At 35.2% G+C, this 27,685-nt stretch overlaps 1 protein-coding gene across 4 annotated transcripts in view; it reads left to right on the top strand.

The window, feature by feature from the left end:
- The window catches only part of LOC140160994 (transmembrane protein 131-like), a 56,773-nt gene that overhangs the window by 9,307 nt on the left and 19,781 nt on the right, over positions 1-27,685 (top strand). For 3 of the 4 annotated variants that reach the window (XM_072184356.1, XM_072184358.1, XM_072184357.1), the window contains exons 3-21: positions 72-152; positions 5,685-5,847; positions 6,691-6,812; positions 9,144-9,355; positions 10,920-11,076; positions 12,048-12,218; positions 14,797-14,901; positions 16,619-16,741; positions 18,117-18,308; positions 18,957-19,112; positions 19,774-19,843; positions 20,290-20,407; positions 20,914-21,049; positions 21,296-21,405; positions 22,208-22,274; positions 22,855-23,175; positions 26,108-26,277; positions 26,689-26,828; positions 27,252-27,447. In XM_072184356.1, coding sequence (XP_072040457.1) covers positions 72-152; positions 5,685-5,847; positions 6,691-6,812; positions 9,144-9,355; positions 10,920-11,076; positions 12,048-12,218; positions 14,797-14,901; positions 16,619-16,741; positions 18,117-18,308; positions 18,957-19,112; positions 19,774-19,843; positions 20,290-20,407; positions 20,914-21,049; positions 21,296-21,405; positions 22,208-22,274; positions 22,855-23,175; positions 26,108-26,277; positions 26,689-26,828; positions 27,252-27,447 — 2,810 coding nt within the window. The remainder of the gene's footprint in view (positions 1-71; positions 153-5,684; positions 5,848-6,690; positions 6,813-9,143; positions 9,356-10,919; positions 11,077-12,047; positions 12,219-14,796; positions 14,902-16,618; positions 16,742-18,116; positions 18,309-18,956; positions 19,113-19,773; positions 19,844-20,289; positions 20,408-20,913; positions 21,050-21,295; positions 21,406-22,207; positions 22,275-22,854; positions 23,176-26,107; positions 26,278-26,688; positions 26,829-27,251; positions 27,448-27,685) is intronic. The other variant, XM_072184359.1, reaches the window with a different exon arrangement.

Raw genomic sequence — 27,685 nt, forward strand, 5'->3', positions numbered from 1 at the left:
CTTCCTTGCTCAATCATGTATTTGCATCTTCTTGAGACTTATTATTTATTTTTCTCTCCATTTTTTTCCAGGTCACAGAAATTTATTCCAGTGGAGGGGATTTACATCTAGAATTACCCACTGGTTCATTAGAAGCACCTCAAAATTTATGGGTAAGTGAAACAGACAAACCCCCAGACAAACAGACATACAGAAAATACAGATAGTGCATGCTCCAGGCATCAAGAATTTAGTCACAGATGTTTGCATTTTAGCACTTGGAAATCACTAGTATTAGTTACTAGTAAGTTTTTTCAAATCAGTTCAGACATGAATTGGGTTGTAACAAAATATGTACTTGTTAATGTATATTTGTCCTGTATCATGAAGGAAGATAGAATGTCATGCTTTTGTTCTTTCCATATATGTAACTTTGCTATCCCATGGGTTTGCAAATGTAAAAGACAAATAGGAGTAGCACAAGATGAATGGGAGGAAGTCCTTAAGAGCTTGCATCAATACATATACTCACGATTCCAGAAAAATATAGCAGTAAGTTTTTGGGATTAAAGTTATCAATACATATACTCACGATTCCAGAAAAATATAGCAGTAAGTTTTTGGGATTAAAGTTATCAATACATATACTCACGATTCCAGAAAAATATAGCAGTAAGTTTTTGGGATTAAAGTTATTATCTTGTTTTGCCAAATGAGACAGCCCAATCCTAATCCTGGAGTTGAATCTAACTGGCAATAAAAGTCAAATTTTAATAATTTGGTCAATTTTTGGAAATAAGGGCCAAAACATTTTGCATGGTTTTTTTTCAGTTGCAGTCACCAAATTCAAAGACTTGACACAAGTTTAAGTATTACTTTTAATCTTGTATGTTAATTGTAACAATTGGTTATAAATAGAAAAGAAACTATGTGTGCTAAAATTACAGTGCATAGATTCACATTGATATTATTAGACTTTTAGGCTTGATTGTCACAGCATACAAAAAAAACAACCATATATAAAATAATACTCTAAAAAGCACGTTTTTTTTCAAAACCGCCTTATATCCAAAAAATTGGACAAATATTAAAATTTGACTTTTATTACCAATTAGTTCTACCTAAAGGATTGGGATTTAGCTATCTTTTACTCAGCAAAACAGGACAATATGTTTTTAAAAGCAAAAAAATTAAGAGCTATATATTTCTAGAATCAGGAGTAGTATACTGAATCCTTTCTTTCATTTTTTCCACACATTTGTAGGAAGATTCCTCTCAACCATACAGATATTAAAACGAAAAAGGTTTTTCTACTCCCTTTGGAAATAGCAAGAAATCGCATTAAGCATATTTTTATAAACACTACTTCCTGCTTTATCAGAAATTATAACAAATAATGCACCAGGAATAAAGTGGATAGTGTCTTGCTGATGTGGTACACAACACCATTTATATTCCATGAACCTGAAAAGCTGCAAAATGTCACGCTGAAAGGGCAAAATTGCATTATTGCAAGCATGTGTGTTCAGCTCTTTTTCATTTAATAAGCGAGAGAATAGCTAGGGTTTGTCGCTGTTTAAAGCACTCTAGCCATTCGCTCATTTGATTTTCCCCACACTGTTCATCATTAAATTGTAGAATGCAGACCAAATACTTTGATATCAAACATTATGTGGTTCATTTCCATTCAGTATCAATTTAATAATGGCAAATGTAACTGGTGACATTTTCTAAAATCTATGATACTTTAGATCATATTTTCACAAATTTGCCTTGGATTTCCAAAGTAGGACGTCAATTTTAAAGCCAGGTAGCATGTTGGTGGCCTTATCTCAAAAAGCAAATAGAGTACTGTAAAAGTGGAAATTTTCGCACTACATTTATTTTTGCGCTTTTCACATTCCAAGCTGCTACCGCGAAAATAACATTGCGCAAATATATTCCTTATATGTATAGGTCAGTATAAGGAAACAATTCAATTCAAGAAACAATTCAAGAAACATTTATTTCACAACTTCAAACAAACATAGTATAAATGACAAATGCCATAATTTTCAAACCAATTACATACAAAGCAAAGTAATGAATCCGATCACAGGCCCACTGATGACAGTCAAATGCGAACACGTAAGAACAAGCAACCTATTAAAAGGCAAGAGACAGGTCAAGAGAGGGCCTGAGACAAGATTATGAGGGGCATCAATAAAAAACCTAAAATAAAGTTGTGGGGCAACACGCGGGGAGCAAGCTCGTGGGTGCGGGTTGCCGGCAAACAGTACAAACGAAAATACAAATACAAACAGGACAAGACAAGACCTTACAAAAAAAAAAAAAGATGTGAACAGGAGTCAAAGAATAATTACTTCGAATCATGAATTTCAAAACAAGGGAAACAGTTGCAAAATTGGCAAAGGGTGGAAAATTAATCATGCGAAAATTTCTACTTTTACAGTAATTACATTAGGCATCTGAAATGTTCAGTTGTTATTATGACATGCAGCTGATGTAACAGTTTGTATGTTTTCATATATCTGTCATCATTTTGAACCATCAGATCTCACATCAAACTGCAGCACATTCAGAAATTGCTCAACCTGCTGCGTGCTTTTTTTACATAACCAGGGCATATAATTTTACTGTACAGTGTATTTACATTTTTGTTATCAAAAGCAACTTTATCAATTCTTCATAAGGCCATTTCTAAACTCAGGACATTGAAGTGTAGTTGGTTAGTCATTTTATGGCTACGTGCAAACCCATAATATTAATAATAACAGGTACTAGATATAAGAAAAAACAAAGCAATTGTCATTATCCATTGATCCAGAAAGAAAAAGTTTGTTATAGTTCTAAGGTCAAGGGTAGATATCGAAGCCCAATATGTGTAATTGGATAACAACATTTCACGATCAATTGGTCCTCTTAATTGTTGGCGTAGTTAAAACAGGCTTATTTTGAAGAATAAAGGCAAAATTAAAAGAGGATTAAAGTTAATTTTTTGTTACTAATGTTGTCCCGGTACGTGTGGCTGGTGATTGGCGATCGTGTAGAAGTGGCGAGGTCTTCACCCCTTCTACGTGCCGAGGTCTTCACCCCTTCTACGTGCCGACGACCAATGGATCAGCCGCCTTGTTGTCAAGACCGTTGAACAGCCAATCAGCGTGATTGTTTATCACTTCTGTGAGACTGTGTTTACGCTTGTGTACACTCTGCGCAAAGCACAGACCACGGAAGTAATAAAAATTAACTTTAATAACTGTTACGTCTACAACAACAATAGAGAACAGTTTGCATGTGTAGCTTGTGTGTGTAATGGTTTTGTAGGTGTACATAAAAATATTATGTACAGTATGTAAACATTCTCTCATATCCTGTTGCATTTTCCATTTAAAGTGCGCATTTATTATATAGGGATCATTTGGCCATTTAATTGACCTTGACAGGAAATATCATGTAAATGTATTGCTTATAAAAAAAACCGCCATATAAATTTAAATAGGGGTTCATTCATTTCATGACTAAATAATTGCTTATGCCCGAGGGCTTTAGCCGAAGGGCATAAACAATGTTTAGTCATGAAAACATATGTAATGAACCCCATACCATACAATACATACAAAACGTTATATGAGCTATTATCCCCCCCCAATTGAAGGTGCAATCATTTAAAACTAATTCTAATCCCTTTTTAAAAAGTCTTCAATCACCAATTGAGAGAAAATGTTTACTTGTTCAGTTCATAGTTTTTGGACGCATGCAAACATTGCACACATCGCGCGCATTGCATTGTGAGTATGTCTGGCTCGCGATCGCCCATGGGTTCTAATTTCAAATCGCTACCAATCACAAACTCTCTATAGTGCATTTTTATGAATTTTTATTGGTTTTTTTTTTTTTTGCTTGTTTGTCGTGTAAATCAAAAACTACAATACCTATTGGTATATGATGGTGTTCTTATTTGTGTTCAATGGAATCTTGCGAAAAATTCATCTAGATCTTTTTCACCTTATTCTAGAAAAGTTCCAGGAGCGGGGGTGGGGAGTCAAGCTACTTTAATAATACAACTAATGTAATAATAAGCAGTGCATTAATGCATGGTGTTGAGTCTGCATTGCCAAGTAAAGTCAACAATGCTGTAATTCAGTACAAACCTTTCTTTATGATTTACCAATAGACCATACACAGACAATTTTATAGTTAGTAGTAGTAGTACATTTATGAAACTTGCATTGTAACTTTCACCTTGCTTGGATAAGGAAGTACGTGCAGTTCTTTGAAAAAGGATACTTGTACAGGAAAGAATAATGGGGTGAAAGAATGCTAACTTGCATGTAAAATGCATATTTATATCCGTTTGATTTTGGATGGGGTAGGGATTTTGATTTTGGATGGGGTAGGGATGTGTGTATGGGATTCTGAAACATTACAAAAATACACAAAATCTCATGAAAAAGAAACTAAAAAATATATTAATTTTCAATTATTTCTGTTCAGAATTAGATGTGCCCAAACAATGAAAAATCTATACTTTTTCCAGTTTTGGATTTTTTTTTTGTGAAGAGTGCCTCATCTCAACCCAGTTTTATGACCCAATCTTTATCAAATTAAAAAAAAAGCCTGAAAATACACCCTGAATATGCCACACATGCCCATTCCCACCTTTTCACTATTAAGAACCTCAGGATTCATGCACATTGATAAATTATTTGGTGGAGCAGTTTGACATCCGATGGTTCCTTTCACAAAAGGAACTGAACTACCTCCTGTCACAAATGTTTTTAGGAAAATGGGAAATGATGTATTATCAATTGGAACTGATAGTTCAACCAAAGTGTAGCACACTAATCTATTGAACCTTGTACCATCCTGGTTGAGTAGCTCAATGAACATGATGAAGTAGTAGTTGATGTTAATGTGACCTATATAACACTGTCAACATATACTCTATAGTGAGCAATTAATAGTGAATCACGGAAGCACATAGTAGCAGCCACAGTAGACAGCTACTGTCAGTATTACAATCTCTGTGGTTTAGAAGAGTGATACTTTATCTAGAAATAGTATTCCCCACAATGAAAGGAAATAATAAATAATAATAAAAATTTAAAAAAAAAATGCTGAAAATATCACAATGAAAACATGTAGTTCTAATGTTGAGACATCCCCTTGAAATGTTATGCTGATCAATATTAGGAGGTTATCAGATTTGGTCATGCATTTTAAACTTGCCAGCTCACAACATTTTTAAATCAATGCCATTTTTTTTAAAACAATCACCTCTGCTTATGAAAAGTAACTTGAATATTCTGAATCCAAATATTCCATTTGACTATTCCAAATCGCCAGCGAAGTGTTACGTGTAATCCGATTTTCACCATATCAACTGGATCACGCTTTTGAGTTCTACACCACGATCGAAATGATAGCAACATAAAGTCTATGACATGTACTACCAATACCAAAAGGTGTGTGATCCAGTTACCAGGGAATTACGTAACCACTTCGCTGGTGAGTGCATAATAGGCATAGTATCAAACCAAATGTATGCAACACACATCCAGGAACCAATGAAACTGAATCAAGTTTCTCTAGTATTTAAAAAATTTGAGGTCATGTTTCCAGACCTGTTTAACTTTATACATGAAATCATGTCAAAAACAAATCTTAACACAATGTCTTCCATTAATTTCATCGTCTCTATCCAGGTCATTCCACCCTACCAAACAAGATCAGTGATGCGGGCAAGTTTCACTGGTAGGGTGGAGAGTAACCATACAGCATTCATCCGCATCAAAACTAACCACTCCAGTAGCCCGGAGGAAGAAGATGAGTTTCTCATGCTACCAGTAGAAGTGGAAGTTTCATCAGGTAAGTGTTTTTTTTTTATTCATTGACACTAAAGGTCAGGTCAGATCTCTCACATTTATCCATTGACCTGATGGTCAGGATTGGATCATTCATGCACAACCGGTGTGCCAAAATAACAACTTGCTTGCATTAGAAATATTAGTAACAACTTGCCCTGGGAATTTAAAACTCTCAATTTTAAGTGGGCATGTACCACATTTGAGCTCTAGTATATAAGCCCAAAATTTAATCGGATTAAAGTGGTAAGTGTTACAGTGAGCTCATGTATGTGGTTTAAATAAATTATACAGTTAAGTGACTTAACTGTTTTTGAAAGTGTTGGAAAGCATTTAGTAAATCCTATAGCATATGGAGTAAGCTCTACTATATGCAGATCAGGAGAGATATTCAACTAAAACAATAAACTCGCCAGACTTTTCTGCAAACAACGAGTTTAAGAGTCTAATTCTTTGTTGCATACAAATTAAAATGCGACTAACTCCTGGAAAAGCTAATGGTTTAATTATTCTCCGAGTCTAGTGCCATCTAATACAATATGCATGATAGTAATTTTTAGAGATGGTACTACAGCATAATAGCAAATCTCATCTCTTGTAGTCATATTTTGATGATAACATTCATAAGTTACAGTTATGTTTTGGTTTATTCGTAATTCAATATGATTAGAATTATAAAGCTTAGAGAGTTGGTATCATGCATTTATTAGCGACATGGAACTACACTTTCTAATAATTAGTTTTAATGGCATTAATAGTATTTTGGTTCATGCACAATATTCATTTGAATTTTAACTTTAGAACTAACACAAATTTCAATCTTCTTCTTTCTCTGTTGTTTTTACAGCTCCAGGAATTTATGCATCATTAGAGCTATTAGATTTTGGTACCTTGAGGTCTTTAGATGAGCCTAAAACATTGCCACTGTATCTTCTAAATACAAATACTCAAAAAACCATACATGTTACGGTAAGTATTATGTAAAAGTGGCCAAGAGTGGTGGATGTCTTAGTAATAGACAGAAACTTTAACTCAGTATGAGAGGCTGTTCCTTAGTTATGAAACAATCACAAAACATTTATTAGAAAACATTTAAATAATAAATAAAGGGTATTAAATATTTTAATAACATTTCTAAAAACTTGCTGCAAAATATTCTACCACAGTGTTATTTAAGTGTTGACAAAATATTTTGCAAAAATGTCCCACAAAACATATTTTGACACTTTAAAAATGTGGTTTTGTTGTGTTTTTTCATATAAAACCTGTTTAAAATGTTTTCATGACTTGTATAACCTTTTAAATGCTATTGAAACATCTGATTAAAACCAAAGTATGTTTATAACATTTTAAAAATAGTTGTATTTACTGAGTAGTACCCTGTATACCATTCTAATTGACACATGTTTCATTGCCTCTTGTGACCCCACAATATTGGAAATGAATTTTTATTATATTACAGTGAAACCATCTTTAAGGTGGTATTGGATGCATTTTCTAGAAACTAGAAAATGCTTTGAACATGTTTTAAACAGATTAATTGAGTAGGGTAAAGTACACTGATCAATATGCCTTTTTTGTTTGAGCAAATCGGACATTCGGTTTCATAATACATCAATTTATATTTTCTTTGTATCCTATTGTTTTTGTCAATAATCGATATAGTTAATGAGCTAAAAGCACTGGAAAGGCTCATTAATATGTAATTTTTGCCAATATTTTGCTAAAAATCAATGCATAAATGTTCAGGGTACTTTTATTTTGCATACTTTTGCCCTGAAACTTGGTCAAAGTGTTTCTAATATGTTCTAATAATGAGCTAATTTGCATAAATGCTAATTAATTATGCAAATATGCAAATTAGGGGGGCGGCTTCACTATATAATACATTAGAGCATATTAGAAACACTTTGACCAAGTTTCAGGGCAAAAGTATGCAAAATAAAAGTACCCTGAACATTTATGCATGGATTTTAGCAAAATATTGGCAAAAATTATATGTTAATGAGCTTCTCCAGTCATTATAGCTCATTAACTTGATTGATTATTGATAAAAACAATAAGATACAAAGAAAATATAAACTGATATATTTTGAAAACCGTATGTCCGATTTACTCCAAACAAAAAGCATATTGATCAGTGAACTTTGCTTTACTCAATTGATCTGTTTAAAACATGCTTAGAGCACTTCCATAATGCCTCCATAACCACCTTAAGTTCTGAGTTGCAATCGTTGCAATATTTAGTGTGCAGTTATTATTTCTATTTTTGCATAAATCGGTCAACAGCTCACGATCATAAATCACTTGCTTTTATTATGGTAAATTAACCTTGCGTTTTATGCATTGAAATAAACGTATGCAGCAATATGTACAATTATAACAGTTTGTGACGGCTTCGCTTGGATTTTTACAATACAGTTCAATGTAAACGCCTCCTTAAAATGACTTAATATTATTTCAAGTGCCCAGGGGTCAAATTTAGGTCAAATACGTTAAATGATAAATTGATAACTCATTATTGAAGATGGTGTTACTTACCTGCATCTTTCTAAAGAACTATGACGATCATGAATTGGAAATGAGTTTTCCAAATCTTGTAGTAAACTTGCTTTCATATAGTACAGACACAGCTTATTTTGCTCTGAGCTTGTTGTCGTGTTTGCTACCGAGTTCTATTTGAACTTGACTTCAGTTTTTGACTTGAATTAGTTTTTAAACTACAGCATGTAGTTTTCGCTGTTTGGTTTTATATTTTGTTGTCTGTCCCTGAAGAAGAGCAGTTTATCTGCTTGAAACGTCGGTTTTTAGTTGTTGTCTGCTTATGTGCATAGTGATTTTCATCATTTTACACTTTTGTACTGTTTTCCTGACACTTCTGTGGGCTAATTGGCAATTTTTGGCCATCGAACTTTGCCTGTACCTACATTGGTTGTTTGGTTCTCTATGTCTGCTTCTGTGCATAGTGATTTTCATCACTTGTTCCAGTGCACTTTTTTATTCCTATTGATCCGTGTTGTTTTTGCAGGTTTAACACTTCTGTGGGCCTTGGAATTGGTAATTTTTGGCTATCGAACTTTACCTACTTCTATGCCTACTTTTGTTGTTTTTTGTCCCCCTCTGCATACTGTCTGGTCTGGATTTTGTTTCCCCACATCAAGTTGGTATACCTTGCTCTCTTTCTTTTCAGTTTTTCAAACCAGACTAAAATTGAACCGTATAATCTAATAGGATAATAACATCAATCACATTTACATAGAAATCATAAATTTTTATCTTGACTTGTTTTTTCCCATTCAGGGTGTTTCGTTAATGAGGGCCAATCCAGCTATTACTATAGATTTTAAACCAATCGGTGTGAGGTTTGTAGATCAACATACCAAAGTGGCAGATGTAACATTCAATCCACTTAGGGCAAACACATCGCGTCTATGGTCGGGCAAAATCATTATCAAAACCAAAGACAAGGCACATAAACTCCAAATTCCATACCAAGCACATGTTTTACAAGGGTAAGTGGATTTTTACAGGTCTGATTTGAATTGTTGCATGTTTTAATTTGTTTAGGTTAGTTAAGGTTAGCAACTATTTTAAACTGTTGCGATTTGGTAGTTCACAGCATTTTGCGAATGGTAGAGAGCCTTGGCAAAATTGCATTGATCATTTCATAGCGAGTGTGTAGAATAATTCAAATATTAGTATCACAGATATACTTTTGTAGGTCCTTGAGTGTGGTTCTTGAGTTATGTTGTAAAGAAGGCTGAAACAACAACACTTTTGAAAAACGTAGAATGAACTTTTGCAAAACATCAAAGTGTTATTTTTCAATAATATGTTGATTTAGATAATGAAAATCAATTTTTTTTGGTTGCTTCGACAAACAATACCTAGTCTACCCTTAAGTTGTTTGGACTAGGTTTTACAATACAGTACGCCACCTACAAGCTGCGCTGTATTTTGTGTGTCCACCGTTCTCAAAATAATGAGAAGGCATACGACACGAGTTGGTACTAGATTTTAAATTGCAAATGTTACCTGAACTTCCAGATAATTTGAATGACTAACTTGCTGTGGCAGTGCATAAATCGGCCAACAACTCACTATCATAAATCATTTGCTATTATTATGGTAAACCAGTCTCATGTTTTACGCATTGAGATTAAAGTATACAACAACATTGACAAATCCCCTGTGATGTAATCTAACACACTTACTGTGTGTTGATGCAGGCTATTCCAGTTGAAATCCATATACCCCAATGGAAGACATGACTTCAACCTCCCATACAGGAGGTGTAGATTTCAAATGGGGTCACCCATTCAGTTAACACCATTAAAAATTCACACTCCCTGTGTGGAATATAACCCCATTGAAAATCTACACTCCCTGTGTGGAATATTAAGTAATGCCTTCCACAGGGGGTGTATGGATTTCAACTGGAATAGGCCGATGCATATGGTCAATCAACTCTGCTTCACAGAATTAATAATTCTTTGCTCATATAAATTGTTTTTAGCAAAACTGATATTAAATAAAACTCACAATGATTACACTTTGTCAGGTGACTTTTATGTTATTATCGTTAGGCCAACATTTTTTTTGTTGTGTTGGCCTCAGCGACTGACCCCCAAAATCCTGAAAAATCAGGGTTGTAATTTGCTAAAAAAAATTTTGAATAATTTTTACAGCTTTGTTCAAAAAATCAATGTTTTTCACTAAAAATTAATATTTTATTGAAAGACTAGTCTTAAATTGATTATTGGCTAAATATCCAGTTGTCACAATTGACAAATGTCCCTACTGGAAGAAGCATTATTTAATATTTGTGGGAATATTAAAAAACTAAAGGTTTTAAAAACACTTTTTGAAAAAAATTGATCAACCGACCAAACTTTCCCACTTTCTCCACTTGAGGGCAACACTACAATTTATTTATTATTTGGCATTATTAATCAGTAAATAATTATTTTAATTTCGAAATCTACCATACCAAACTTGTTAATGCCCATCGTTTAATGTTTGTTTTTCAATGTGTCACTAAATCTGTTCAAAACATGTATTTCTTTCTCTCCACAGCACTCTGAGTTACGACAAAAATTCCACCCTTTTTTATCTCCCCACCAATATACCACGGGAGATTCAGATCAAGCCACTGGCTCTCACAAACTTTTTCAACTTTTCCTTGGTGGTGCAACAAATAAGTTTTCCAGAGGAGGTCAGATCTATTTTTAGGGTAAGTTGATATCCCGATGATTCTGCATAATGACCAATACATGTTACTATAAACAAGGAGTTCTCAATAGGTGGACCAGATCCAGCCCACAGGCCAGTGGTTGGCCCTTGAGCAGCTCTGATATATACTGTACTTAGCAAAACATGGTGCATTTGGCCCAATTACATATCTTTGAAATGGGTTTGATCATCTGTGGTATGCAAGAAAATGTAATTGGGAACCCCTGCTATAAAAAAACCCCAAAACAATGCATTGACTTATAGTGCACTAGGCACAGGCACAACACCTAGATGTTGATCCACAAGCCGCAGCACACTTTATAGATAGTTGCTGACCACTGCGGCCCCAAATCATTTCACAAACCATTAAACAACGACAGGGACTTGCAGCTAAGAAGCGCACACCCTAGATATACCACAATTGACCTTCGCAGCCAGGATCAGCTCCCCCGAGTTTCGTATGGGTTACATACAGACAATCAGCAGTAGGTTCCTTGTCCAGGGGAATTTCAAGCTAACTCAATACACGAAAGCGTACTAATCACTGCCAGGGTTCAAACCTGCAACCTCTGGCACCATAGTCGAATGCCTTATAGATTGAGCTAACTTGACTGCTGAAGTTATAAACAGGGACAGGCGATTTGCGCGGAAAAAATAGCAAATTGCGCGGAACTTTTTTTCAGTGCAAATCATGTATCCCTGCCCATACGAAAAAAAATAGCCAATTGCGCGGGATTGCGCGGAAAAAAGTTCCGCGCAAATCGCTTGTCCCTGGTTATAAACCATCTCTATGTAACCCCGCACAAACCCGTGCAGTAACCTATGTGATTCAGGGACAATGGAAAAAAACAGTTTCCAAATCTAAATTTTACCCTAGCAAACCCTTGGTGTATAAGAAGTTTAAAGAAAATATCTGACAAGAGTTGGATGTAACTTAACATCATTTTAACTTTTCTTCTTCTTTTCTCACAGCTTTCCAATTTCGGTGATCCATTTGAAATTCAGCCACAGAAATCTGACTCGTCAGTGAATATAGTTTTCTCACCCAACGAAACCATGACAACATTATCAACAGACCTGTTGTTAACGACCAATGCATCGGTTTTTACAGTGCCGGTGCATGCGTATACAGGGAGGCTTAAGGTAAGAGGTCCACATGAGTGCTGGAGAAGTGATAAGAATTTTCCGACATTCAGCTGATTTGAAGCTTTCCTGATCATGAACTCCTTATATAGAAAGAATTATTATTATTATTGCATTCACAACCACAAACCTCCTCCAGCTTGACGTCAAAATGATTGGTACCCATCAGTTTCCTATGATAATGGACAAGGCTGCCACATCAAAATGAAACGTAGGAGCTACCTTATTTATAGAGATGAATTTTGTTAAAGGTCATAAAATTGTAAATCCTGGGCATTTCAAGAGGATCTGATATTGCATGAAAAAGCAGGCTTGTCAATTAATGCCAAAAATTGATGATACAGCCTGTATGTTCTCATGACCTGAATAGAATGTCTATTAACATAAATGGTATAAAGATAAAGAACGTTAATAAATATAAACATCTGGGTGTAATTATTGATGGCATATTATTAACATGGAATGAACAAATGATTATTTTAGGTAAAACAACTTATTAGGTATGTTTATGCTAAAACAATGCATAGCAAATTATCTTCCCAAGGATATTTTGTGTATTGTGTGTAACACTATTGTTCTGCCGCGACGTGAACACACAACCTTGGATACAATACTGACCTATCGTATATGTGTTGGCATGGTTAAATTCACTTTACACGTTACGCATGCACAGCCGCATACACTGGCGTACATCGTGCACTGTCCCAAAAAATTGTGTCACACACTATGACAGGCTGTGTTCATTCACCTGAAATTTCCACTGTAAAAAACTGTAACATCATAATATATACTTTCAAAAAATAATCTTAAAAAACAGGAATGCCCGTAAGTATGTAACCATCGCCATTTTTGGTTTTGACAATTGATAATTTTGTTTGTTAGTCTAGATGTAAGAACTTGTAATTGTTTTGCAAGGAAGAACAACTTTTGTTAAATTGGGCCTCCATGTTGAAATATCTATAATATAATAGTTCAGGAAATTTAAAGCAATAACAAATGGAGTAAACAAGGAGAATAAGTCCATCACTAGCAAAGCTATAATCCTAACAGCCCTCTAGAGTGAAAAGTGCACAGAAACAGAAACGATAAAAATTATTTCAGGAAGTGAATGTTGTTTCAGGAAGCAAATAGGCTTATTCCAATCAAAATCCATCCACCCCCTATGGAAGACATGACCTGAATCTCCCACACAGCAAGTGTGAATTTCAAATGGGATTACCTGAATGGGTAACTCAATTCGAAATCTACAGCACATGTGTGGGATATCAAGGTCATGTCTTTCATAGGGGGTGTAAGGATTTCAACTGGAATAGCATTATCCCAACTTGTAGTATATTGAAACCCTGATTCTTAGATTCTTAGATTTCCTATGAATTTCCACACGACATTACGACACATGTATAGCCTATCAGTTAATCAGTATTCCCTAGATGGGATGGATCAAATGTGTCATCATCATGTACTGTCATGTTCTAGTTAGTTATGACAACTTGAATTGAGATGTGAACTTTTGAGTCATGTTATATTTGTTACTGTTGTGCTTACCTGGGGTGCAAGATTAGTCACTTCAAAAGAAAAACTTAGTGCAAACTTCATGGCTTGCAATGTTTGCACACACTTGTTATGTTTATTTTAAAGGAAATATCACATTTGCTTGGTTCTTATAAACTTTTATTTAAAATTGCATTTGTTGGTGATTATATGATTTTGGTGAATTGTAAAGTTCAAAAGTCAATATTTCTGTAAAACAGTCTTATTTTATCAGTAGACAAATTTGAAGAGTGGTTTTGAATCATGAAATTAAATCACTGCAAACTTTATGTACTATATTTATGGGCTATGGTGAAGAACTGAATATTAGGCTTCTTAGTAAAAATGAGGTTTGATGGATTGTATTACATTATGAGTCATCCATATGGAATATACCTAGGCATGACCTAATTCAGTTCTACTCTTTTATTTACTTGGTGCAAAAAAGGAACAAATACTGCGAAAAATAAACTAAACAAGACAAATATCAAGAAACTGACTATCATTGACCTAGTTTACCGGGGGTTTACCGGTTCATATTTTATTAAATACATTCAGGCCTTAGGCCAATAGTATTATAAAAAAAGAAAAGAAAATGAATGACCTAGTTTACCATAATCCCTAAAATATATTTCAAATTGTTCAAGAAAATCAGCATGTAGTAGCAAAGCATTAATCCATGTAAATTTGATATATTATCAAAACAGTGAGAAGTGAAATTATCGAAGCAACTCCTAACTGATTTGAATTGATTCAAATTGTTTTAGAAAATCAGCATGTAGTAGCATAGCATTAATCCATGTAAATTTGATTTATTATCAAAACAGTGAGAAGTGAAATTATCGAAGCAACTCCCAACTGATTTGAATTGATTCAAATTGTTTTAGAAAATCAGCATGTAGTAGCATAGCATTAATCCATGTAAATTTGATTTATTATCAAAACAGTGAGAAGAGAAATTATTGAAGCAACTCCTAACTAATTCAGTTGCTTATGACATATGACTTCCCTTGAACTAAAATACTATGATGTTCTTTGTTGTCAACAGTTTTCAGCTCATGGGGGAGAAAATAAACAGATAGACTTTGGTACTATGAGCACCAAGGATGTGCGCAGCATCTTCTTTGCAGTTCTCAATCAAAATCCTATTGAGGTAAGATATGAACTATGCATGGGCTGTTCCAGTTAAAATACATATACCCCCTATGGAAGACATGACCTTAATCTCCAACACAGGGGTTGTAGATTTCAAATACAAATAGAGTCACCCATCCAGGTTACTCCATTTGAAATTTACACTCCCTGCGAAAAAGATTAAGGTCATGTCTTTTTAGGGTGTGTGAATTTCAATTAGAATAGTCCTATAACATGTGTGATTGAGAAAGTTTTTACTGTGGCTACTGCAAGCTTGCCCAAACTTTGGGTCGCGATCCAAAATTGGGTCGCCATCACTTTACTCCATTTCCAAAATTCTTTTGACATTTTGTTAATCTTTTGCAAAATTGTGTTAAGTTTGGCCAAAAAATCTGGGCTTCAGGTATAAAAATGGGTCAAATTTTATTTGAAATTTGTATAAATATGGATCCACACAAATAAACGGGCATCTATATCACTGACTGACCCCAACATTTTAACATTTGTGAATATTTTTTTTCTGCCAGATTATTTGATTCAGTTATTGATTCTGCAAAAGTGAAATACAAACAGTACAAATGGTTAAAGTGTGTTTGTATGTGCTGTACGTGCTGGTTTACTTTCCACACTCACAGTAGACACCGAAACTAACTCTATTCAATAGAAAGAAACATAAACTAAACTGTAATGCTTTGTTGATTTCATACAAAGACTTGTGCACATTTTACTCTCTTAATGGATGATTTGTTAAAATGGTGCAAAACATAACCTTTAAATAGTATGTTGTGAAAAGGAAAGAATCAGGAACTTCACATAAATATGAATATAAAAGAAATTGTAGCAGGAAGTGAAATATATTTAATGTACACTGGTTTTTTCTCTCAAAGTACAAACATTATTATGTGTATTTTTAGATGTAAATACTCATACAATTTTTTTTATCAAGCTTATTTTGTCCCCATCAAATGAAGTTTGGAAAGGGGGATTCCAAAATGAGCTCCTATGTCTGTTATATGTATGTATGTATGTACAGAAAATGTTAACCCATTGCTGTTTTTTTTTGTGCAAACATCAAATTTATCTAAATACTTACATTGAAAATATGTCTGACTTTGGACTAAGGTTTCTTATATTTGTGACCCACTCTGACGAAACCAGTAACAAGTAGCATTTTTGACATCTTCTGATTTTATATAAATGTAAATACTAGACACTAAGCTTTAAAATTATACTAAAATGATATAAATAGCATCAATACATTCAAGATATGGATAATTTTGTAAATGATACCTTGATATTTTTGCTTAATCGCTATTCTGAGAAATGGGCAATTAGTTTTCTGCTTTACATATTCAATAGGGATTATTCTAGTTCAGCTGTTAATTATTGATTAAATAATCCTCTTGTCAGTAAATACTTTCAAGGATTTGAAAGTTCACTTAATTTCCCAGTCAAATAAATGAAATTTGAAATTATTTTTGTTGGGAAAAGTCATCTTTAAAGCCTATTTTAACTCAAAAACAAGTCTGACGACTTGTTCCGGGTTTTGTGGGAGTGGGTTACATTTTTTAATTTCATCTCATATAGGGCTCATGGAATGGTGATAGGGTGGATTAAGAAAGTGGTCATGTAAACCACATTTGACCATTTTAATGTTCAGCTAACTATTAACATTAAATCAATGAGTGACTTCTAGTCTGTTCCTAATTGTTGCTATGTTTTATTTGTATTTTCAGGTGCCTATAGCTAATTATGAGTGCAATTTAATGGACTGTACCATTGAAGCATTAAGTATAGAGGAAGGCAATACTACATATCATCTGAGTGATACAGCTAAGCCAATTCTACAAGAAAATCCAGTGAGTACAATAAATTGCTTGCCCCTTTGTAAATTAACCCTTACATCCAAAAATACCACAGAATACCACGATGAAAAATTCTGCGCATGCATGCATCCCAGGGTCTGCGATGACGCAATCACCCTAGGTGTCAAATGCTCACAGAATTGCTGGCCGGGCAGCAATAACCCGTGTAGCTCCGGTCCGCGCTTTCGTGTGGTTGGCATCTTGGGGGTCAAAGATTCAATCCCGGGGTGCCAAGTCAAAATTCTTCTTCTTCTTCACTTTTTCGGATCTTCTGTGACTTCCGAAACCACACACTCCTGGGGCGGGGTTGGGGTTGCGTAGGGTGTAGTTTTCGTGTTTATATCGGAGGTTGACGCTTCCTCAAAAAAAAAAACCACAGAATACCACGATGAAAAATTCTGCGCATGCATGCATCCCAGGGTCTGCGATGACGCAATCACCCTAAGTATCAAATGCTCACAGAATTGCTGGCCGGGCAGCAATAACCCGTGTAGCTCCCGGTCCGCGATCGTGTGGTTGGCATGCGGGGGGTCAAAGGTTCGAATCCCGGGGGTGCCAAGTCAAAATTCTTCTTCTTCACTTTTTCGGATCTTCTGTGACTTCCGATAGCAAAAAACCTGGGTAAGTGTTAGGGTTAGTATCTCTTCTGTGCTACTGTGCTATTTTTGCATACATATCAAATTGTTTGCTCTTTGGAAATTGAGTGCGTAAGTTTTGCTGTTCAAAAGAATGCTCTCACCTTAGTACTATAATTAATACTGCTGTATGGTTGTACAGACAGCTAAGCCATCATAAAGGTTGAAACCTTTGTAACAAATGCAGACTGGACTTTCTTGTATACTATGTACAAGACACCAAACACATGCTGTATGGTCTGTACATTACATAGTGTGTTGAAGTGATATGAAATGTTCTGCCAAAATAAAAACAAGAACTTTCTTAACTGTAAAGCTGAGTAGACAGAAATTCTGGGCTGGAGGGTGCTCAAACCACAGATTGTTAGTTGACTTGACAGAATAAACTCCAAGACTGGTGAATATGTGGTGAACATTTTACAATGGCATGTTTCTTACTTAGTTAACCATACTTGTGTGTCTATCCTATCCATAAAATCCATACGCGTTGTTGTAACAGAAATGTTCATTTAATAAGATAATTTCGGTGCTTTTGTACATTTACTTCAATTGTGTATCTGGTGCAATGGTTCCCATATTAAATATGCCTTTGTGAAATGTGTTTAGAGTGGATGTATTTTGTTGTCAAATGAAAGGTGATGAAAAGAATGTAATTTACAGAACACATCCTTTCTGTACAGATAACCAAAGCACTCAAAATGATTCAATATTATATATTTTTTCTCTTGACTCAGTTGGTTATACCAGCAAACTACATGGCTGTGATGCGAGTTGAAGTACAAGCACCGGATCAGGAGGGTCAGTTCTTAGGGGAAGTCAAGCTAAACACAGAGTACGAGCAGCTATCTATACCAGCTCAGCTTAGAACAGTGGAGGGTTGTCTTTCAATCAAACCTGACCATGTCATCATGAAACCAACATTTCCAGTAAGTAGAAGCATCTGGTTATTAATGTACATATTATAGATTGATTACTTTTGCACGAATGTGACTTGGCCAGCTACCATTGGAGAATGTAGAGTGCACCACTTGAAGGTACAAGAAGTATATCCATTTAGAGTGTACGCGATATTATACTGATATAGGGCTTTTAGCCAAATGCACGCAGACACTGATATCAATATTTTGTTGGGCAAATCACTGGCATACTCTACACTGCTGAGATGTCTGTACAAAATAGCTACCTTGATGCATGTCACTGATTATGTGTGCATGAAATAGCTGCCTCAACGCATTGATGTCACAGACTACGCTAGGTCAAAAGTTATATAACTGTATACAGGCATAGCTATTTAGGTGGCCATGTAGAGGGTAGGTTCAGCTTATGTGACTATGTAACTCATAATGTTACTCAAAACTTGTGGAGAAGATTGATAACAAGATTTTCTTGTTTCTTTCTCATCTTTGATTGGTTTGGTTTATTTCTTAACATGGGTTCCACAAATCTTTTCTTTCATCATAAAGTCCAGGCACTTAATTGGTGGTCTGTTTAATTAAGTATGTTGCATATCTCATTAAGGAGTTACTATGATGTCAAAGAGTTAAAACAAGCATTTTATCTCTTTTACTTTTCAGGGTTACCCTCAGTCTCAAAACATGGCGGTGATGAATAATTTTGGTTATCGTATGAAGTTAGAAAGCCTGCTCCCAGATCCACCAGACGACAGATTTTTCCACAAACCACCGCGGAAACAGCCAGATGTAGAAGTAGAACCTCATAAAAAGCAAAAGGTAAAATAAACTGAGTGACTAACACATAATGAAACAAATCATACTCAGACAAAACACTTTGGGATATAGTCTAACAAAGACTAACTAACTGACAGGATTGGTAAGGCTCCTAATTACCAAAGGACACTATATGTCTCGTCTCAAGTTGAGAGTAACGGCATGTTGGATTTTGCAGTGGCAGATTCGCACACACTAATCTAATCCTGCAGGGCATATACACACGAGTAGAAGAGCGATTTGACTGAATGCTGATGACGCAATCACGTAAACGCACTGATTCGGATCTGCCTATGCAAAATCCAAGGTGGTGTTACTCTCAACTTGAGACTAGACACACCATAGGTGCACAAAGAGAGAGAGAGAGAAAGGAAAGAAAAGCAAAAGGAAAAAAGAGAGAAAACTACATGTTGGTGGAAAGATGAGACTAGAGCAGCTTTTTGAATGAAGATGTACTGTTGGCATTCCTCATTGAAAGGCAAGCTATTCCAGAGACGAAGGGGCAACAATAGAAAATGCCCTATCACCAGCCTGCCTAAGGAATCTATGGATGACAATAACAAATTAGTCAAAGTGATGGGGTGCTTCCTTCCCTCTTGTGGATGATGCATACATGTCATATTTACATAATCATGTTTTCTGTATGTTTGATTTTGTTTTTCAGATTGGCAGAATAGTGTTTGATCCTAGAAAATATTGTGACACAGACTGCTATGTGGGTTTACCACCAGCAGGTAAGAAGTACATCCAACACATCATTGGTCTAGAATTCTATACAATGTGGAAAAAATGTCATATACTTGTATAATATTATTGGCATACTGTAATACGAAGGATACAAATGAAAACCTTTTTGACATAACTGAGCTAAAAGTTTAATTTGACAAAACCGAGCAAAAGTGGCATCAGTGAACCACTGACTTTCTCAAAACTGGTGTTGTTGTGATCCCACAGCTGATTGATGGGAAGTGATGTCACTTCCAGTAGTCTTAGTTGCAGTCTCAACTGCAACTAAGTTTAATTTTTATTTTGTTTTATATTTTTGTATTAATTTTTTGCTCACATAACATTTTAATTGTCAAGTTTTAATTGTCACATAACATTTTAATTGTCCAGTTTTTTACACCTCAAATGAATATGCTCCAGACTCAATTTGATATATCGTTCCATTTTTCTTCAGATGAACAAGTGTGGTTACAATCTTTAGCTTTACCAGAGGAAACTCAGGATGTAGACAGATTGTTTTACAACTATCTACGCAACAAGTGGATGAAGCTAGAAGAAACAGGAGAAAATTTGTAAGTTGAGCTATCAGCAATAGAGTTTCTATGTTAATACTCTAAAAATATGTTATATACACTGGCAAAGTGCCATAGCAATAGGTGAAAACAATTTTTAATATAACACGCTGCATTACAAGCAGGTTGCACTCATCACCTGGGTATGTCTGCAATCATAGATTGAATACAATACTGGTCTTACAGGTGCAAGTGATCAGCATGATATATACTTCAATGCAGAGGTACCGCGTAAACATACCAATGCAGAGCGGTATATTAAAAAAATGTTTCACCTATTGCTATGGTAGTTAATCTGATCATTACATAACTTCACCAGTGTATATTCTACCTATGACACATGGATCTAGCTGACATATTAAATCTGAGAGAAGATTTGTTAAAGACGCAATACCCCAACTTAGTGTACTGATGCGCTTGTAACCTACAAGTAATTTTTTCCTTTTTAATGGTCATATTTCGTATATTGCTTGTTCACTAAAAATCACATACTCTTTTTCTTGCAGAATAAATGTGACCATGAAGCTAAACAGCAACTTGGTTAAAGGTTTAGAGATACCCATTAGTGCTGAACTCGTTTGGCCGAGATTGGTGCGCAATGACATCATCAATTTTCCACTCACCTACATAGGAAATTCTTCGGTAAGTATGATAAAGAAGTGAAAATAAGTTACATGTTCATTATGGTCTGACTGGGATGAGCATTGCAATGCTGTGTTCATTAATAAAATTGGTATTTTGACAATGTTTGGAGACAGTAAGTATTGGATAGATGGGATGTGTGTATGTGGGGGTACAGTATCAAATACCAAATAATTCATGCTGATTACGAGTTATAAAAGCAGCTGTTATTAAAAATGAATCTTTTATTTCAATTTGTCATTACAGAAAGGAGAAGTTACTCTATACAATCCATCAGATAGTTTAATCCTGGTGCAGCTATTACCCATAGCAGCCTATCAGGACCCCAACACAGTACTAGACCTACTCGCAGACAGGTAAGCTTAATGCATATCTAGGTTGAATTTTCACTACTATTATTTTTTCCAGATTTCTTTTTCAAATTAAGCCTACTGCCAACCGTCCAGCGCATATTATTTTCCACAAGGTCCTATGCACATGCTTGATGTCGCACGCCTATTCGTAATGGTTAACACATGAAAGGAACCCTGAATAGTTGTATAATACGGTGGCAATGAAGTTGTGAGGTTTTCTTTATCATCTTTCTCTGGGGTGTGGAAGGTTAAAACCTGTGAAAGTGGTTCTAGTTCATTAGCAACAGTGTTTAATAAGTGTATGTCAAAGATATTCAAGATATGCAGATAAGTCTGACTCTGTATGGTCACATGCGTTACGCTATGTGAAATCCACCATACTGGTAAATGGCACATCATGATACACACACAAGTGTAAACAAGCCTGCACAAAGATTAAAAAATTAACTATATACCATCCATGAGCCACAACAACACTACCAGTGTTCCTTTAACGTTCCTTTAACAAATATTGACTTGATCTATTACTGTGAGGCTCTCATGATGTACTTTCACAGCATTGATAGCATTGGTAGCAATTGAGGTATTTCAGTAAGACTCAAGAATGTCAAGTAGTTAAAAGTTATTGAAAGATAAAAAAAAAGTAGTTAGAAGTTCCTGTAAGGCTTTTATGGATTACCAGCCGGGCTGGATAGTGGAAATAATGAGAAGGTACAACATTGAAATGAAGTAATGGAAGGTTGGACTCTGAAGCATGTTGTATAAATATCATATATTAGCAATCTTTCCTTATTTTTTCCTGTAGGTTTGATTCAGAATTAATAGAAATTGATGACCCAGACACATTTTTCATGATTGACGTAACAGACAAGGTAAGTCGGACTTTGATTGGGATTCAGTCAGGTTGTCGTTAGATATTGTACATCTAAAGTTCTGTTTGAGAAATCTGAAGTAGTTGACAAACCTCAGCAACCATTTTCTACTTCACAGCAATAGGCTCAGTCTGAAGCTTACTAGTCATATAAATTTAAAACCAGTGCTAGAATCTACTAGGATCAGTTCTGGCAGGAAGTAGACACTACTTTCTCATGCAGAATCAACAATTTTACAAGCTTGAAAGTTGCTGATATAATATGCTGACTATTTGAGATTTGTTATCAGAACTTTTTTCTCACAATTGCTATTGTGAATACAAAGTTATATTTATTTCATGTATAGTTGGTTCAATTTTCTGATGAACATAAAGTACTTATTTAAAACAAAAACAAAATGATTGGACTATTGCATATTGATGGTTTTAACCATATTAAAACATAACATAACATGTAACATTTATAACGTATCAAAATTTGTTATAAATGTGTAATAACCTTTATGATAATTAATTGAAATCCTGTACTGTGAATGCATGTTCATTATAGCATTAATTTACTACCCATGTGTATAAAACAGAACCCAGAATGCATGCGTCCTCCAACATCACTTGGGAAACCTGAGCCTAACAGTGGCAAGTCCACTGGACACACTCAACCACCACCAACACCACCTGATACTGAGCAACAGCAACAACCCATCAAAATCAACATTAATGGCATGGAAATGACCGTCATTCCAATCGCTTCTACAGAAGGTCCGGCCGGTCAGCAGATTATTATCGACACCAGTAAAATGGATGGCAAAACGGGGGCTCCTACCATAGTGATGTCTCCTCCCCCAAACGCTAAAGCGCCACCACAGAAAACAACAACGAAAACGACCAAGAAAAAGAAAGAGGTAGTGGAAAATTCTGTGAAGCTATGAGGATACTTTTGGCTAACAACCATCATCATTTATTTATTTTTTTTAAAAGCAGGGTGTATGATGCATTTCTACAAGCTGGTGAAAGGGCAATAACAACGTCAGTAAACAAAATATTGTCTTTTTTTTGTTTCTGTAATATTTCAGGAATTGCTGTGAAGCAAAAATGTATCCATGTAAATAATAAGTCACTTTCCCGATGACTCCAGTTGCCATTCTCAGCATGCATGTCTGTCTCTGTTGTTAAAAAGCCTTGGATATGGGACACTTTCTCTTTCTATTGGTGATGCTTTATTGTCAAACAGGACATTTTTGCATGGTTTCTATTTTGTGATTCTCGCAGTTGACTTAAGAACCAAGAATTAAAAATCCTGTGAAATATTTTTGGACTTGTACTACTCATGCTGCCATTTGACAATTTTCCTGGGAAACAAGAAATTCCAACGTGTCGCTTGCCTCAGTCCTTGAACAGACTTTTGCATTGAACTGAAGTGGCCATTGTTGTGTGGAATTGAAGATATAAAGAACAGGCTTACTGCTAACAATTTAAATCTTTCTCTCACTGTTATTTGCTCTTGCTCACACAATCACATGCTCATCCATGCACATTCTACAATTAGTCTTATCTCCACATCTTTCACTATTATTCTTAATTTCCCTCTCACTCTACCATTCACTACCCAGCAAACACAGCAATATTTTTAAAATATTATAAACATGTTTTGGTCAAAACATTTTAATAACATTTAAATGTCGGGTTATGTAAACTTTTTGGCAAAATATTGTGTTATCACTTTAAACATTATGTTGGAATGTTAACATTATAACTTGAATGTTAACATTATGTTAGAAACTAACATAATAGAACGTTTTGCTGTAAGTTTTCAAAAATGTTTTTGAATGCTATTGAAATGTTTTATACCCTTTACATAACCTGACATTAAATATTTTCTGCAAAACATTTTCTTTACTGGGTTGCTCTCATGCAGCCCTCTCTCAATATTCGCTCCATGTTTCTCTCCCTCATACTCTCACACTCTGTCTTACATCTCTTTCTACATCTATTTGTCTCTTATATAAAGAATATTTCTAATCTCTACAATCTGTCTGAGAAAATGGTACTAACACATTTTCTGATTCCCATGCTCTACTAACTCTGCGGTTGGATTTGAAGAGAATAGATGCAAAACATGATATCCTAAATCTGCATTGTGTTCTTCTGTTTTAAGATAGCTATAATGCAATGAGATAACCCTGAAATAGATCTTCTGAAGCAGGGGCAACTTCCTGTGAAAATTGCCCCTGGGTCGTGTGTTTTTGTGTTGAACCAGGGGAAATTTCGCTTCAGCCTGGGCCAAATGCAGTGCAAAAATGAATATTATGCTATTCTGATGATAATTGTGCATTAGTAATTTGGGGGCAAGTTTCAATTAAAAGTTGCTTCTGGTCATGAAGATTTCCATGGGAACCAGGGGCATTTGCAAGTTCAGCAGGGACATACTTGGCCCTGGCTCCTGCTTATTTTGAATCCTGAAATTGAATTTATAAGCAATTAACATTACTAAATACTCATTTACATTATACCAGTAACCAGTGGCGGCGCCACTGAGGGGGAGCATGGGGGGCAAATGCCCCCAGTCAGAACTCTTGCCCCCCTGTTCCCCCCAGAAAAAACCCAAAATTACGATTTTGCACAAACTTTGTTGATTTTGCCCCCCCCCCCCTGAAATTCACTTTGCCCCCCTAATGCCCCCCCGAAAAAAATTTCCTGGCGCCGCCACTGCCAGTAACACTTTCAATATCAAAATAAACACAGGGCAGTATATCGTTTATATCAGTTTTTGCACATAGACTCTTCATTTCTTTTCATTTGACTCATTCTTTGATATAAAATTGGATCGGTTGAGCCCATATTTATTGGTCGAGCTATGATTTTTAAAATATTGGACGAGACGTAGTCGAGTCCAATATTTTACAACTCATAGCGAGACCAATAAATATTGGGCGTAAAGCATCCAATTTTATCATTATTATGTTTTGGATCCAATATTATCACAACTTGGATCCATCAAAACATAATAATGGACAAAATTGAGCTCTTATGTTTATACATCAAATGCTCTAATGCAATGTTTTACAGCAAGCAACAATTTTCACTCAAAAGTTCAGTAATAATTTACATTTAGATTTTTATTTGTGGAATAAGAATTTTCATATTTTGAGCATGTATAATTTTGCATACTGATAACAAGTCAGTGGCAATATATTTTCTTTCCAATATTTTTTTTGCAGGTCTGAGTAATCAAAAAAAGTTAGCGCAATTATTGAGATTAGCCTTCTCATTTTAAGGCCAGTAGATAGCTTGACAATTGTGTGTGTTTTGTCATTGTGACAATCAGCTATGGCAATATTTTTCCCAAGCTCCAAATAAAGGTTAATTATTTGGGTGAAAAATTGCAGCAGGGAACAAAAAATGTCTGCTGATAATAGAAAATCTGTTTGTCACAATGTGAAAATGTACACAAAAAGTCACACTATATAGTCGCATAGTCATGATGTGATCAAGCAAAATGAGTTGGATGTCGCGAGTATTGATTTTGAGATATAGCCAATAAAAGTATTCAACTTCTTTTGAATTTTTGTTGTTTTGAGCAACACTAAAATGGTCATATCTATGGAACTGTAAGTCTAATTATAATGAGGGGGGTCAACAAAATAGAGCATTGAGAATGGCTCATGTAATGAAATTGAAAACTGATTTTTGATTTTGATCAACATCCGACTCTGACTCGTTTAGCTTGATTGCATCACTATCGTCAGACTATATAATCACACTGGGCCTTGTATTGCAATTGGATAAAGTTTGTATTTTCACTAAAAAATCATGTGTTGTATTTTTCCTCAACAGCATTCCCCAGGAAAGTGCCTTAGCACGCAAACTGCCATAGAAGAAAATTTTGGAGTAAAACCCAATAGGACAGCACTGACAATAGGGATCAGACCACGGCAAAATGTCACCATCAGCATTGGCTTCAGACCAAATGATAACAGGGAGAGAATATCACTCATCTTAATCAGGTAACTTACTGACTGGGCACAATTCACTGTTCATTTTCTAACCAAACCAGTAACTAACTGCTGGTATCATCATTTTCAATGTACCAACAAAAGAGAGGCTCAGCATTAAGCTGCATTGATATTCAACAGGGTTATAGCTAGCCCAATTTGAGTGCCGACTAACTTGCGAGGCACAGGGATAAGCTAGGGTGTATCACCCCCCTAAAAATATTTAGAGAGTGGATTTTGAGCCCTTCTTTCACACACAGGCAATAAAATGCTAGGTCTAACTTATTTTTGTAAAATGGTGGATTTGGGCCCTTCTTCCACTTAGGTATTTATTTTTATGCATTTTGTCCTTTTTACGCTACACACAATTTGCTTTTCCTGTTAGTGTAGTAATTACTTATTTTATCTTGTATCATTTTGCAGAAATAACCTGACAGTACTGGATGCATTCATGGTGAGGGGACATGGGGCTCGGGGAGAGCTCAGAATGAATGGCAAGAAACCCAGTGCCAGAAGCAGTCTACCTTTTGAGCTCAAAGAAAGCCATTTAGTTGATTGTGACAGTAAGTTGAATTTGATTGTATGTCAAATTATTTAATATAACATTTCCAAAACAATGAAAATATTCTTTATTTGTATCAATCTCAACATCTGAACATGACTAAATGAAACCACTTATCGATTTGCTACAAAACCAATAACCAGTGACGAAATCCCCAAGTGAGCAGTAAGATTTTGAGCATGAGATGTTAAGTTTACTTTACTTATGCTCTACCAAGTTAGTCAACCTAAGGGGGGGCGAGGAGGTGACACTAAATTCAAACTTAAGAAGCATATAAAAAAGTTCTGATTCAACAGTCACTTGAATCACACAGTACATACAAGAGAGGTTTTCACAGATCAACTAATTTGATACCAGTTCAAGCATATTGTATCATGTATATTTATATTAATAAATATATATATATATATATATTTTTTTTCAGGGTCGTCTCCAAAAGCTAGGGTTCCACCAAATTTTACAGTGAAGCGTACTTTAAGTCTTAAAAACACAGGGCAGCTTCCGCTCGCAATACACAAATTTCAAATTAACGGATGCGACTGTGAGGGCTTTGGTTTTAGGGTACTTCAGTGTCGCCCAATAGAACTGCAGCCCAATGAGACAAAAAGGCTGGATATAGCGTAAGTCAATTTTGATAATTAATTCTCAAAATTTGTGGATGCTTTATGTCAAGGTGGAGGAATATTATTATTGACCAACTGCAGATTTTGGACTTCAAGATCAGAAGAAGAACAACAAATGATATTAAAAAAAACTGTTTGGTAGATGAGTATCATAATTTACCCCAAAGTTGATTCACTATAATAAATATACCATATTTTCCCAGTATAATAAAGCTGTGACCAAATTTGAAATGAT

This window comes from Amphiura filiformis, chromosome 9 (assembly GCF_039555335.1).
Source record: "Amphiura filiformis chromosome 9, Afil_fr2py, whole genome shotgun sequence".
Classification (NCBI taxonomy): domain Eukaryota; kingdom Metazoa; phylum Echinodermata; class Ophiuroidea; order Amphilepidida; family Amphiuridae; genus Amphiura; species Amphiura filiformis.